Genomic DNA, 14,888 nt, shown 5'->3' with positions numbered 1-14,888 from the left:
ATGCTATCTGCTTGTTTAATAAAATAATAATGTTCTCAGTCCAGTAGTATAATCAAAACTAACCGGAAAGAATGTAATCCTTTTATATGGATCAGAATTCTTATTTAGTGGGATGCAGGCAAATCATCTGTAGGCCTGTGTGATGGAAGAGTGCTGCTGAAAGCTTACAATTCAATTAAATGGCCAAAGAAATGTCATAAAACAGTGTTGCCTTTTATGTGTGTATTATACCACAAAAGGTTCACTATTAAAAAGGTAAAAATGCTATATTCTATGCAAAGGAAACATTCGCACAACCACTTCGTTCAGATGCAGGTAGGTTTCGGTCCCTATGGACTCCCATCGATTACTCACCCCATGGAGACTTGAATCTTGAAAACTTGAAAGACTCGAGTTTATGTTGCATTCCAAAGCCAATAACCTGATGACCAGCAGTGGTTCCCTATGGAGACACAAAGACACAATAAACATTACCGAGTATCCTTCAAAAGAGATAATTTTGTACGTGTACTTGAGCAAGTTGTCCTACTGTACTTCTACTTGAGTAGTATTTAAGTCAAGTAACAGTACTTCTACTAAAATAATAATGAAGTCAAGTAACAGTACTTGAGTAGTACCATATGGTCTCTGTCGAGTGGAAACCTCATATTATGTCGAAAACTTTTCAGGAAAATTAAAAGAAACAGATGTGGATCAGTGGCGCCGTCGAGACGTAAAAAGTGAGGGGACAATATTGGAGATTGAGAGTCGAGACTAGAGAGCAACTGCAGTTACTGTAGGTAGGCTTGTCAGTATATACAGTAGCCAGAATAGTCATTGTGGCGAGAGGCAAGCATGCAGCGGCAGCCAATACACGACGACGATTGTGCAGCAAAATAGGAACGGTGAGAGACCACGAACCCCATGTCGGGCTAAATAAATAAATACATAGACCAGTCATTCCCCAATAGTGCGGGGATATTCAGACCCAAATGGCCCCCTCTCCGGGGCCTATGCTGTGGATCTGCTACTTTTGATGGTTTCGTGTGACGCTGTAGTATGATTATGATTATAATTTACGGGAAAAAACACGAAAGGTTAAAAAAATGGAGATGAGAGGTTTCTTCCCGACAGCAACGATAATATTCTCGTATTCTTTTCAGCCCTTCTCACTGCAGTGCATGTTCTGTTCTGTGCCCCTCCCTCCCATGCAGGGTGGTGGAGATGCCCTATGCCTACCAATGCTGCGTGTACGGCTCCTGTGACAGCTACAAGTCTGCCAACCAGTGGGAGGCCGAGCATGGAAACGCAGATGAAGACATGCATAAGAGGACTGTAGCCATGTACCCTATCCACGCAGACACACACTGTAAGAAAAGAAAATACACCAAGACTTACACAAGAGGACTGCCCTCTTGCATAGTTATAACATATCTCGAGAGCAGATGAGGAGCGACAGCCCCGCCCCCCACTATTCACTTAAATGGAAGTTCCTCCGGGTATTACCCCTCGAGCGTTGATATGATTGGTTGGCTCCTATGATAGTACCCCTCGCGCTGTCACGTCCTACTGTACATCACGATTCATTCATGAATTTAAGCTGGACCCAGCCCGCCTACAGTAGCAGTTTGGAGTTGGACCACTACCGTGGCTGGCTTCAACTTTGCCCAGACGTTCTGGGGACCTGACCTATCCACGCAGACATACATTGTATGAAAATTGAAAATACATCAAATGTTCACAGTGTGTGCTCCATAACTCATGGAGGAATGGAACCAAAGGGTCCATTTGGTTCCATTTGTACACTCTCAAGAGTTACAGACCCAGATAGTCCCTGGACCTCACACGATCATAGATTTTTATGTACAGGTATTCTTTAAATTATTACACACTTGTATCGGATCGGTACTTGGTATCGGGAAGGGGAAAAAAATGGCATCGGTACATCTCTAGTATATGCACATCATATCATTGTTACACAGGTGTACACACTGTATACAACATGATAGACAAAATGGTTAAGGGAGAAACAAAACAAAAGGCCCCGATGTCTGCACTCGCTGCCAATGTCTCTGGGTCTATCAGGCTTTATTGTTGACATGAGGCTCCCTGGAACAAGTCAGAGCCTCCGTGAAACCACAATTACCTGGCAGCGGCCAAACACACTCGCGCGCACACACACACACACACACACACTTGAATGTTTACCCCGCCACGAATTCCTACTGTAGGCATAGTAAGTATAAACATTGTTAAACCAAAATTAAGCTGAAATTACTACTATTAAATCCACACAATTAGAGTGTAGAAAGAAAAAAAGGCTGGGCTCACAAAGGAAAGATAACAATAACAAAAGGATGAACAGACCATGACATAACACTGATTAGAATTTATACACCTTAAATTGTTATAAAAACAGTCCTGATGAGAGTTATGAGTGCAGCAATTAGGTTCCTCGAATATATTTTTTCATCGCCGCAAAAGGAATGTTTGATCACGACCACTATGCCAACCTCCTCCACCCCCTTCTGCCACACACTGTCACATGAACACTAGATCACTGCTTCCCAAACTTTGTTATGTCAAGGACCCCCAAATTGACACTTATTAGCCAGCGACACCCCATTTGAAAAATATATGCCGAATTGTATGGCTCTAGCAGTGATTCTCAACCATTTCAATTTCAAGGAGCCCTAGTTTGACATGCATTAGGCTACGGAGCCCCATTGAATGGCATTTCTGTCTCTGGGACCCCAATTTATATTGTATATATTTGTACACTCTCTGAGTTACAGACCCATAAGGGTCCATTTGGTTCCTATCTATCGTCTAGCTAGGGACCTCCTGAAACTCCCTCATGGACCCCACTTTGGGAACCAGTACACTAGATAGACACACACACGTAGAAACAGTACTACACTAGACTACAGAGGAAGCACACATAGCTTTGTGGTCTCATGGTGAAGAGTGTCCACCATGAGATTGGGAGGTCGGGGTCGAGGTCACAATTATTACATAATCATCTTATCGCAATTATTTGAGATAATTGCAATTATTTGACATAATAGTTTCCATGTTGAAAAATGTTCATCCATTTTCCAAAAATAGCATAGTATAAAATTATTACGGTATGTCAGTAAAGTCTTTGTATATTTAAGTTATTTTTCATACTGCCCTGTGCAATATTTGATTACGAAGCCTAAAAGGAAAACAGAAATTAACTTATTATTCAAATGTTAAACACCAAAACGACAATTAATCGTCAACTTAAATTTGTAATCGTGACAGCCCTAGTTCGGGGTTCAATTCCGCGGGCCGCGTCATACCAAAGATCCCTCCCTGCTCGGCAGGTTGGATTGGGGGTAAGTCTCTGCGACATACATATTGTTAGTTACCGGTAAGTAGCATCATGTTCAGGGGGGTGTACATCAAGGCTTGGGGCCTCACGCTATGAGAAACAAGAGAGGCTCCTGCCACTATGGGCCACATGGCTCAGGAAACGTTGTTTCCCAAGGCTGCTGCTACTGCATGCATTGCACACACACTCAGAAACATACTGTGTCACACACTGAACATTAAGGGCATTTTTTCTTGTCTTTGACCATACCACTTTGTGTTGCAGATGACCCTGATTTGGAAGAGTTCCAGCTAGAAATAGAGGAATCCAAACTGCAGACCAGTGTTCAGTGTACACCTATCCCAGGTAACCTATACCAAACCTAGAGGTAGTTTGTCATCTGCAGGTGTACATTAATGTCCATTTCACTCTGAACACTATAGGCAAAGGGAGAACATGCCTTTAAAGATGCAGACAGTGTTTCTGTTTTTGTCAAAATAAGTGTTAAATAGGTAAATAAAATTACATAGTAATCATATATAATAGTGTTTGTTCAGTATACCAGTTTTATCCTATCAGGAGACCTCATACAGGAGGATAGAGATTAAACGAGTGAAATTGGTTGTGATGACACAAAGAAATGTTGCATTGATATTTTTGTCCAGTCATTTTAAATGTTGCAATGGAAACAAGCCTTTTCCATTATCCATTTGGCGTGTTTTAAATAGTTGTTTAAATAGTCATCAATCACTGAAAGAAATTAGCAGACAAAATTGGAACTGGAAAACACTATAAAATTGAAGCTGATGAATGGTTACTCTCTCCTGATTGGATGAAACTGGCAATCCACCTGAATAGTGTTTAGGTTGCGATGAGACACATTGTGAGCTATTTTCAAACAATATATTCTGCACAATGAGCACTTTTACTTTTAGTACATTTTGATGCCAATACTTTGGTACATTAATATATTGCTGACGGTTTGCATCACTCTTTGTGGTGGTGTTGCTGCTGCTGCAGGTCCATTCCGTCCCTGTGAGTCTCTGCTGGGCAGCTGGCTGGTGCGAGTGGGCCTATGGTCCATCTCCCTGGTGGCGCTGCTGGGGAACTCCCTGCTGCTGCTCTCCCTCTTCGGCTCGGCCGGCTACCTTTCCCCTCTGCGCTTCACCGTGGCCTGCATGGGCGCTTCCAACCTGCTGACGGGCGTGTGCACATGCACGCTGGCCCTGGTGGACGTGCTCACGCTGGGGGAGTTCGGGCGGCACGGTGCCCGCTGGGAGGGCGGTCCCGGCTGCCAGGCCACCGGCTGGGTGTGGGTGTTCGCGTCCGAGGCCAGCGTGCTGCTGCTGACGCTGGCGGCCGTGCAGTGTGGCGTGAGCGTGACGTGCGCACGCGCCTACGGCAAGTCGCCGTCGCTTGGCAGCGTGCGCACGTGCGCCCTCTTCTGCCTGGCACTGTCACTCACCCTGGCCTCCCTGCCGCTGGCGGGCGTCGGGGAGTACGGCTCCTCTCCGTTCTGCCTGCCCTCCCCACTGCCACCGGGCTCCTCGCAGCCCCCCTCCTCCCTCGGCTTTCCCCTGGCTCTCATCATGATGAATACCCTGTGCCTGCTGATAGTCACCGGATCCTACATCCGCCTATACTGGGAGCTGCTGAGAGGAGAGTGCGAGGGCCTGTGGGACTGTGCCATGATCAAGCACGTCGCCTGGCTCATCTTCACCAACGGCCTCCTCTACGTGCCTGTGGCCTTCCTCTCGCTCTGCTCCCTGCTGGGCCTCCTCTCCCTCGGCGAGGAGGTGCTCAAGTCCGTCCTCTTGCTCCTGCAGCCTCTGCCGTCCTGCCTCAACCCCCTCCTCTTCCTGCTGTTCACGCGGGACCACTCCCAGCTGCTCTTCTTCTGGCCCCGGCCCAAGGCGCACCACCGACAGCCGCTGCGCCGGGACCGCACGCTCGACTCGCTGGTCTCCGTGGAGACGGAGAAGAGCTCGTGCTCCGAGACGACACAGGTGTCCCTCGCCGACGCGGACATCGCCCTGTACGGCAGCGGCGGAGGAGGTTCCTCCCTGCTCCAGCAGCCCCAGCTGGACGCCATCAGGTTCTCCCACTGCTCCGCCACCTCCTCTTCCTCCTCGGTGCCGCTCATCGCCTGTCAGACGACGCCCTCTCCCTGCGGCCGGGGGCGAGACCGGCTAACGGAGAGAGGGAGCCTGAGAGATGACGAGTGTCTGAATGGCTTTGAACAGGATCTAAACAGCAACACATGTCCACTCTATCACCCCACCGTCACTCCTCATCCCTGAGGCCTCCCGTCTATTCCGGGCTGAATGGATAAGATGGGACAATATGGACTTTCCTGGACCGGCGTACAGTACAATACACACATAGAATACACACACTACACATGGCAGCAGAGACCAAGCCTGAGTTATTGGTCCCTCGACCTGTATCAGAATGGGTCTACACACAAGAGACTGTAGTTAAACTACTGTATAGAGGTCTATGAGAATGCCACCATTGCCAAGTGCCCCCTGGACACGTAGACTGCAAACCAAAATGCCCGCTTCGCAATAAAGACTTAAAAAAAATGAAAACTTCATGAGAGCAATAAAGACTTCAAAAAATGAAAACTTCACGAGAGCACAGCGTCACAGATCAAAGCATGGACAATTTCAGACGTTCTTCGGGAGGATCGAAGATGATACAGGTCAAACAGAAAGCACGAATAAAGGCCGTTGAGGATAATGGGACATTTTAAGCATGAGACAAATCAGTGGTCTAGCAAGGGGAATTTAAGTAGAAGCAGTAGAATATTGAAAGTGTAAATGTTTATGTTGTCGTTATAAAAAAAAGAGATATGCAGCTTAGAAAGGTTATAGATTATTTGGTTACATGTTTATAAAGTGGAGTTATTATATTGTTTGTTGTTTTTTTTAAATACCAGGTCTATCTTATTGCTACGGTTCAGTTATATATATAATATAAGGATGCATCTGCAGAGGTCATTTTCTGTACCAGAGTAAGCTAACATTTCTCCTTCACAGAAGTCTTATAATTGCCTGTGGTATAACAACGGGAAACAGATCGCACATAACGGTTTACATGGTTTTGACACAAATTATATGCAACTCTCCCCCCAGCCTGAGGCGGACAGTCACAGACTCAATGGGATGTAGCTCGGGGTCTTTCTAAAGGGCGACGCATACTCCAGTTTTTAGGTGACAACCGCGGTGGTTGGGAAAACTACAACATGACGGCATGGAGCCGCGATGATAAGCGGCTCACCGCTCAGGCGCTCACACCAGCACATTTCTCTGTTTTTACTAACCACTGTGGTGGTTTGGGAAAACTACATTACGTCACTGAGCTGCGATGGTTGCGGTGGTTAGGTTATCACTAGGGATGTCCCGATCACGTTTTTTTGCTCCCAATCAGATTCCGATTATTTTATTTTGAATATCTGCCGATAGCAATTTTTCCCGATCCAATATTTATATTTTTTATAGAACACTTATGCCATATCAAAGTAGTACAATATCCAAAATCACAGACAATATCATGATATGGATATAATATTGACACTAGGGATGTCCCGATGATTCTTTGCTCCCGATCCGATTGAAAATAACGTCATCGGCCCCAATTTCCGATCACGTGAACGGGACAACCCTAGTTATCACCTTTAAAACCGGAGTATGCGTCCCGCTTACAGATGACTGTTAAGAGTAGGCTAGCAATATTGTACATACAATGTAACTACCTCTGAACTAGCATGCTATCGATTCACTATAGCCCTGTGTTTGTCTCAGTTTTTATATGATATACAGCAAATATATTATTTTATATATGTAAGAAATAAATCCCTCTTAGTTTGTTAAAAAACAAACAAATTTGACTTGCTATTTTGGATGTACATACTTTATTATACAACTGTCAAACATATGATTGAATAAAAGAAATAGCTTCACACGGTACGCATCAACTACTGTCATTGTAAACAACAATGTAAAAATGTTGAACTCGCTAATAATTTGAACACACAGTACAACATACACGTTATACACATTAATAATATGTACATATTTGTGCATAAAAGAAACATAACACACACACTTAACCCATTAAAACCGGGAAAACATCTGTGTAATTTTATAGAATTAAAAATAGCTAAAAAAATCATTATTTTATACTTTGGCTATTAAACAATAACAGATATACAAGATCATAAAGATCTATAGCCCTGAATGACCATAACACAACTGGACACTCTCAGAGTTAAGAGCGTCCTCAAATAAATCATTTGAGATCAAACACTAGTAGTTTTTACTTTTGTGCAAATCTTTGAATATATATACACACAGTATCGGCCTCAGGTCTTAATGGGTTAAGTAGGCGTGAGACCTCTAAATGCACAAAATCACAAACATATGGTAAAAGGTTTAATAACTAAGGTACGGTCAAAGAGGCCGTGTTTTGACAAGGTCGTGACAGGTAGAAGTGCAGACCTTTTCGTTTACACACATGCTCTCTTTGATTCCTGTGGCCTCTCCACCGCTGCGTGCGCTCCACTCTGGGACTCTCTCTTGCGGGATGATGATGATGATGATGATGATGATGTATTTTGGTGTGGAGTGTTTTCCTTGTCACTCTGCATAACCCCCTGAGCACAGGCAAACATACACATAACACACAGGGGTCATCCATATGTATGTCCGTAACAATGTGTCCTTGACCTCCAGGTTTTCTTCTGAATGTGTATGACAATTATTTACTATGACACATTATTACATATTTAGGAGTCTAACTAGTACAAGTGGTTCCATTTGCACACTCAGAGTTAAGGACCCCCTTAACTGAGTGTGCAAATGGAACCAAATGGACCTGTATAGCAGTCCATTTGGTTCCATTTGAACACTCAGAGTTACAGACCTGTTATGGTCATTCTGGGATTGCTCTTTTATGTGATTATGGTGATATCATTGTGCACTCATTTTGAATGTCTGTGGCAAAAAAAACTGAATTGTGAAAAAACGTCCACCACAAGCCAGCATGACGACGACTCCTGATAATACACTATCGACTCCTGTTTCCAAAATGTTAAGAGTCATGTGTGGAATGTGAAAAAGATTGAAGCTGCATGGGGAAAGTAACTCCAACACACAATACTGTGTCAGCTTGCTGCACAAAACAATTACAAGACAATCAGTGTTTGTATATACCTGAAACTTAGAGTCACAGCACCACCTTGTGGGTAGTCAGTGTAACTACATCATCATAGCATCAGTTACTCTACCTGTACTTGGAGACCTTAGCAATGTGAGTTTAATGGTCACCTGCCATAGTGATTATGCCAGTTTAATGACTCACCGTGTTCTTCTGAACAGCATGTTTCTCTGTCCACTTTCTGGCCTTCTCCAAGTATATCTGTTTGTTGTATTTGAACTCTGATGACTGCAATTAAAACATGTGACAATGTTAACTTTGCAGCATGACGTGTGTACCATGTATATTTGGCAGGATTGCACACACATTAAAAATATATATATCGAATTCAAAATAGTGACAGCTAAAAAATAACAATATAGAAGAATATATGAATATAGTGCAAGGAGGGCTATCCCTTATTACTACTTTGTTAGTTGATGTTTTTACGGCTATTTAAAAAAAAGAAGCAGTTCTTTTAACACTCTTTTAACACCCATTTAAACCTGTTGCGGATCTATACGTTGTTATACCTTCAATCCAGATGCTACAGCTCTGTCTCAGTAGTTGTTGCAACTTGCTATACATGTAGCAACATAGTATATTTTACAATTTTTGAATAAGAATTTGAAGGTTTCCAGAAACCTTAGATTAGGTTTTAGAAGGCGTTTTTAGAATCGGCCTCAGATCTAAATGGGTTAAAAGGTTGGCTTAAGCACCACATTGTTGTAAAACTTGATCATGAGAAGACTGTCATTGTTTAATAGAAGACGCAGCCAAACAATGTACGGCGCTCAAATAATATATCTACAGTAGTAGTTCATTTGTTTCAGTCCTACAATACTCACCATTCCAGAAGTCTGTTCTGTTGCCTTCATGAACAGATGTTTCCTCTTTAAGGTCACATTCTCACCAGAGAGCTTTGCTGCGATTAAAACGCATCCTGCTGCGCATTGTCAGAAAGTGCGCTTCGTTTGGCAGGTGTGAAGGCTCATTCGAATCCTAACGCGCAGCAAAGAACCGCATTTTACTCCGAGCAAAAACAGGGGTTTCGCTTCACTTCCAATCGCACTTGATTACGATTCGGTGCAGGTGTGAATGCAATCCGCAGTGGTGAGGAGCTGAACACAGTTGGAGACGGAGAAGGCATATTTTACGCAGCGCAAAGATGTCCCGTTACCGTGGATAGACGTGGTCGAATGAGGAGAGTGAAGACTGAAGCCCTGATCGAAATGAGGACGAGTACATTAATCAATTGCTTAAGAAAACACAAACACTGCAGTGCAGTGTAATAGTATTATAGCCTACAGAATATTCTGTCTGTCTGTGCTGTCACTGTGTGGGGACTAGTGGGGAGTAGGAACTTTCATCTCGATAAACTTGTAAACATTTTGCGCTGCTGTCTGTGTTATATCAGTGCGGCTCAGCGCTGTGCCTCCATGCCTTTTAATACTCTATGCTCTATGCTCCATGCCCAAAAGAACAGTGCGTGGCTGCGTGCTTATAGTGAGAGAGCGAGAGAGGGGGGGGGGCAGTCCCAGACGGCACGACACATATGCACGTTATGAGTATAATTTTATCACCATAGATTTATCATTTCACTGTGTAGGCTAGTTTAAGAATGGAACACATTGATAAAGGTCCCCCCTGCTGCGTTTCCAATTGCTGCGGATCATGACAGTGTGAAGGCAAACCGTAGCCAATTAAATATGCAAGAATCCCATTACGCATTCGAGTCTACCGAAGTATTAGGTGAGAATGCGACCTAAAAGGATGAATCACGGACATTGTACTGCAGTAAAGGTCAGGTTCAAGTATGCAGTGGCTCCAGGCAACTAAAGACGCCATTTCCTATGACTATGAAATACTCCAAAACATGACCAGGTAGATAATCGACCTCTACCTGCATTGCGATGATGCTGGAGATACTGTAGATGCGCCAAAGTTGCTTAAGGACAGCCCAAAGTATCAGATTGTTATTTTCTTTAGAGACAAGAGTATTTAGTTATTTTTTTTTGCTTTTCTGATTTGTTAGTGTGTACAGTAGCCTGACAGGAAATGGGGCGAGAGATGGGGAGTGACACGCAGAAATGATGGTCGTCGGGATCGCGAGTCCAACCCGCGACACACCATCAGGCTGGATTAGCAGCCTAGGCGCCCGGACGGCCACGCCATCAGGCTGGATTAGCAGCCTAGCTTTAGTGCGTTTTTCTGGCATTACCCGACATATGCCATGCCTTTATGTCAAGTTGTGCATCATGGAAAAACTGGTGAAAGCCAAGGTATGCGATATTCAGAAGAAGGAAAAAAAATTGCGATGCCCTTGCACGATGTGTGCGGTGTCCGGTGTGTGTGTGTGTGTGTGTGTGGATGTGGAGTCAGTGACTCAGTGTGTTAGACTCACTATGTCAGCCATGAGCGGATCATCCGGGTTGGGTTCGTTCATCAGCAGCTGTATGGAGCTGAGCACTGTGGAGATGTTGAGAGATGGTTTCCAGGCACCCTTAAACCAGAGAGAACCAGAGCTTTACTTTCAGAGGGAGAAACATGATGAGGTCTCACATATACAGTACATATATATTATATCAACTGGTGGTTTGTGTTAATCGACACATGCATGGTTAACGCAGAAAGAAGCAACATGATGGATTGCACAGTATATACTACGCCACACTGGTTTCCAAACACTGGGCTTGGAAACCAGTTTGTGGGTCGCAGACACATTTGTATAAGTCACTTTATTTTTTGTTTCCTACATTTGTTTTGAATTTCTTACATTTTTTTAAAATAAAAAAACATTCCCCAAAAAGCTAGATTTTTCTTTTTAGTAATTTCATGAAGGAATAAAAGAAAAATCAATAAATTAGAAATAAAGGTTTTAGAAGTAGTCTGAAAATAGCCGATATATAAGCTCAAAATGTGGTGAGAGCCAAGAAGTGTCGCTTTGTGAGCTTGTAGATCTGATATTTTCACTAGTTTGGGTCCCGGGCTAACGACTACCGTAATTTCACTTTTGGATCTCAATTTAAAAAGTCCGGGAACCACTGTTTAAGTACACGATTAGTTTTCAACCTTGGGTGGAAGTTTGAGTGCATCGTGACAGATGCGTCCGGCGTTGTCGATGTTAGGGTGGTAGATAGGGGTCAAGAATCTCATCTTGGGCGGTTCAAACGGATACCTAGGGAAGGAAAGGGAGGAGTAGGTCAGCTTCACAAAATATTAAACGCATGAACTTATATTTTGACAGTGAGTGAGGGGCAGACAGAGCACTCTGGTCAGTGCAACATAATGATTGATTATTTTCGCTTAACAGCATGTTTTACAGTATATTCATAATAATACATAAAATGACACCCCAGGATTATAGTGTTCCGTCTTCTCTTGACAAATCTAACTCAAGGAAATCACCACAAATAGAAGACATCTTACAAACAATTAACTAATACTTATGTCATCATATATTTAGGGCAATAAAACAAAAAGTTAACCTCATTTTCAATTTCACCAAGATCACAAAACAAACATGTTCATCACAATTACCTCTCTGGAACCTTGATCTCCAAGGAGAAGACTCCGCCTTCGTACGGGGTGTCTGTGCCGCCAACTATCTCTGCAAACCAAGGGATGAAACACTTTACAATGTAGGCATTTAGCAGACTTTCTTAATCCAGAGCGATTTACAGTAAGCAAGAACAACACATGGTAAAATACATAGAAATATGCTATCTAATTTACATAAGTTTAGCCTTTGCAAACGGCTGTAAGGTCAACGAGTCTGCTGTTCTGATTGCAATGGGAAGTTCATTCCATAGGAAAATTACTAGGAAAATCTTGACAGACCAGAATTCCTTGCACAGAATACCTTTCCTTAAGTATCAGTGGCACCATTGTTCTAAATAGCAAGCTGCACTGCCCATGGAAGTTTCATGTATTTCAGAGGTGGAATGTATATTTTATTTGATACATATTTTGATTTGTACTTGGATTTTGGGGGGTAATTTTGACTTTTACTTCACTACACTTGACAAATTGTACTTTTGACTCCATTACATTTCTATGAAGGCTGTCAATACACATTACCTTTTACCAATGCTTTGAAAGCAGCAGGGTTTGTTCTCCTAAATTTGGCCACATAATTCTCAGAGATCTGTCTCACCTCAGTATAGTAGAATTATCCCAACATATGGTTTACATTGACTGCAGAAGTGCTCTTCTTTGCACCATTTAACACTGATTGGATGATGTTTATACCTCAAAGTTTTTTCATGTTATTTTGACCTGAGACAAAAACTTACGAGCTCGGAGCTCGTCCATCTGGCCCTCAGTCTGCCAGCAGGTGATCCCCGGTGGAGGCTCTGTGCTCAGCATCTGGAGCTCACGTTTCAGCCGGGACGTCCTCTGCATCCTGAAGATAGGACGACAGTTACATGACATGAGCAAAATAGAAAAGAAGACACACACACACACACGGGAGAGGTATAGTCTGGAGGGATCTGTATTAGGCCTATTCATACTCCAGTTTTAGGTGATACGGTGACCACCGAAGTCCAAAACGGTGGTTAGTAAAAACTGAGAAATGTGCTGGGGTGAGCGGTGAGTCACCGCAGTGTGACATCATGTTGTAGTTTTGAATAGGCCATGTGCGCAAAGTCGCAAACGCAAACTTTGTCATACACAAACATTAAATGCCATTGACAATGAATGGACAATTTTTTGTGTTTGTGTAAACACAAACATTGCACAACACATGTTGTAATGTATATTGCTGGTAGAACAAACCAGCAAACCATCGCACTTATACACTACATGGACCTCTTCAATTAGGTCTGTGGCTGTTTGTCTGATGATAATAAGATGGTTCATTCACTATGAGGCTTTCAACTTTCAGCAAAAAGTTGATGATGTACCATGCATGTTCAAATCATATTTACTTTTTAATATTTCTGACCATTTTCCAAAGTATACTTTTATCTGCTTATTCATTTTCTTTTCTTTACATTTAGGGAAAGAAATGACAATTTAAAACGGATGTGCCCACAATACAAGGTTTAGGAGTCCACACACTGTCTGCACTGCACTTATACTGCCTTTATATTTCTCTTTTTGCATGGGAGAGATAAATTACATATCAAACTTCCCGGGGGGAGTCAAGATAAATATGACTCGTGGTGGACATTTTTGTCAAACTTCTGTGTGCAAATGACCTAGTAGTGGACTCCTAATGTGCCATACATCATAATAAATCTGTGTCACTGTCACTCATACCATGGGCATTGCTGAAGAAAACCTGGAGACTGACGTGATTCCGTAATTGGGTCTTATATGATCAAAATAAGAACATTAAAATGTTATGTAAAAGAAAAGAAAAAATACTAAGACTAAATCATTAATGTCACTGACAGTATTACTACGAAAGGGTTCATTGCAACACTTATACTGTATTCACACAGCTGAAGTAATGATTATTCAAGTTATTTCGTAAGCTACAGCTAACGTTAGCTAATGTTTACAGCTGTGCAGCGGCTTGCCTTGCGAGTTGCGACGCAAACAAAGTGTGTAGCCTATACTTCTTGAGCTTTGACGCATTGTCCAGACTGACCAATATGTTGACTAATTACCTGAATAATCAATATGCCACTTAATGTTGAATAACTTCACACGGCGGTTTTATCTCGTAGACTCGACGAGGAGGAGAGGAGCAACAAATGTACAGTTTTGAGTTTCCCTCGAGCGCCTTGGTTTTAGTAAAATACCTTATGGGTAGTGTAGTTCTTTTGTTTCGTTCTTTCCGTTTATGAATACCGGTAAGTAGGTGGTGCATTAGCGCCACCAACTGGACTGGGACTGGGAAATAAAATAAAATGAAGACAACTTCTAAATTCTGTTTATTTTATAAAGTTAACATGTGATAGTATATTTTGCCTGCTGATTTTCCCAAGAGCCCCCTGACAATGATTTGTCGTGGTGTGGTGTTTTGCTTTAAAATTACGCTCTCAAAGGTGTATTAGTAATAGTATTAGTATAGTATAGTATAATATAATATAATATACTAATATTATTAGTATATTAGAATTAATAGTATAGTATTAGTATTGTATTAGTAGGTGTTTGACAGTTGATTACGTGTAGCCTGGCCAGTATATAGGGCAGCTGGTTGAACATGTGCTGACCAGCTGCCCTATATACCAGCCACCGAATGGTGACCGTGGGCTAATTGACCTAGACAATGAAACACTGGACTGGCTTGCTGCAACGGAGCTAAAGGTCTGAGGACATACGACAGAAGAAGAAGTGTAGCCTACTAGCCTACTGTGTACATTTTACAGTAGGGTGTTTATACATATTCTATAGCTTATAATGTATTAAGACAAGA

General features: G+C 42.6%; 2 protein-coding genes across 4 annotated transcripts in view; one reads left to right on the top strand and one right to left on the bottom strand.

The window, feature by feature from the left end:
- Positions 1-5,984, top strand: part of lgr6 (leucine-rich repeat containing G protein-coupled receptor 6) — an 82,561-nt gene extending 76,577 nt beyond the window's left edge. For all 3 annotated transcript variants that reach the window (XM_080763225.1, XM_080763226.1, XM_080763224.1), the window contains 3 exons: positions 1,194-1,348; positions 3,602-3,682; positions 4,337-5,984. In XM_080763225.1, the coding sequence (XP_080619351.1) occupies positions 1,194-1,348; positions 3,602-3,682; positions 4,337-5,616 (1,516 nt within the window). In that variant the 3' untranslated portion in view covers positions 5,617-5,984. The remainder of the gene's footprint in view (positions 1-1,193; positions 1,349-3,601; positions 3,683-4,336) is intronic.
- Positions 5,985-6,929: 945 nt separating this feature from the next.
- On the bottom strand, positions 6,930-14,258 carry ube2t (ubiquitin-conjugating enzyme E2T (putative)). Its single transcript, XM_080763227.1, has 7 exons — positions 14,134-14,258; positions 12,811-12,920; positions 12,056-12,125; positions 11,588-11,693; positions 10,920-11,018; positions 8,681-8,764; positions 6,930-7,973 (listed from the first exon to the last, which is right to left on the bottom strand). The coding sequence occupies exons 2-7, from the start codon at positions 12,917-12,919 to the stop codon at positions 7,827-7,829; spliced, it is 615 nt and encodes a 204-aa protein (XP_080619353.1). The 5' UTR covers position 12,920; positions 14,134-14,258; the 3' UTR covers positions 6,930-7,826.
- Positions 14,259-14,888: the final 630 nt, after the last annotated feature.

The sequence above is a fragment of the Protomyctophum bolini genome (assembly GCF_963924005.1).
Source record: "Protomyctophum bolini genome assembly, chromosome: 5".
NCBI classification, from domain to species: Eukaryota; Metazoa; Chordata; class Actinopteri; order Myctophiformes; family Myctophidae; genus Protomyctophum; species Protomyctophum bolini.
The sequence above is the reverse complement of the archived record's forward strand: the minus strand, read 5'-3'. Positions and strand labels throughout refer to the sequence as shown.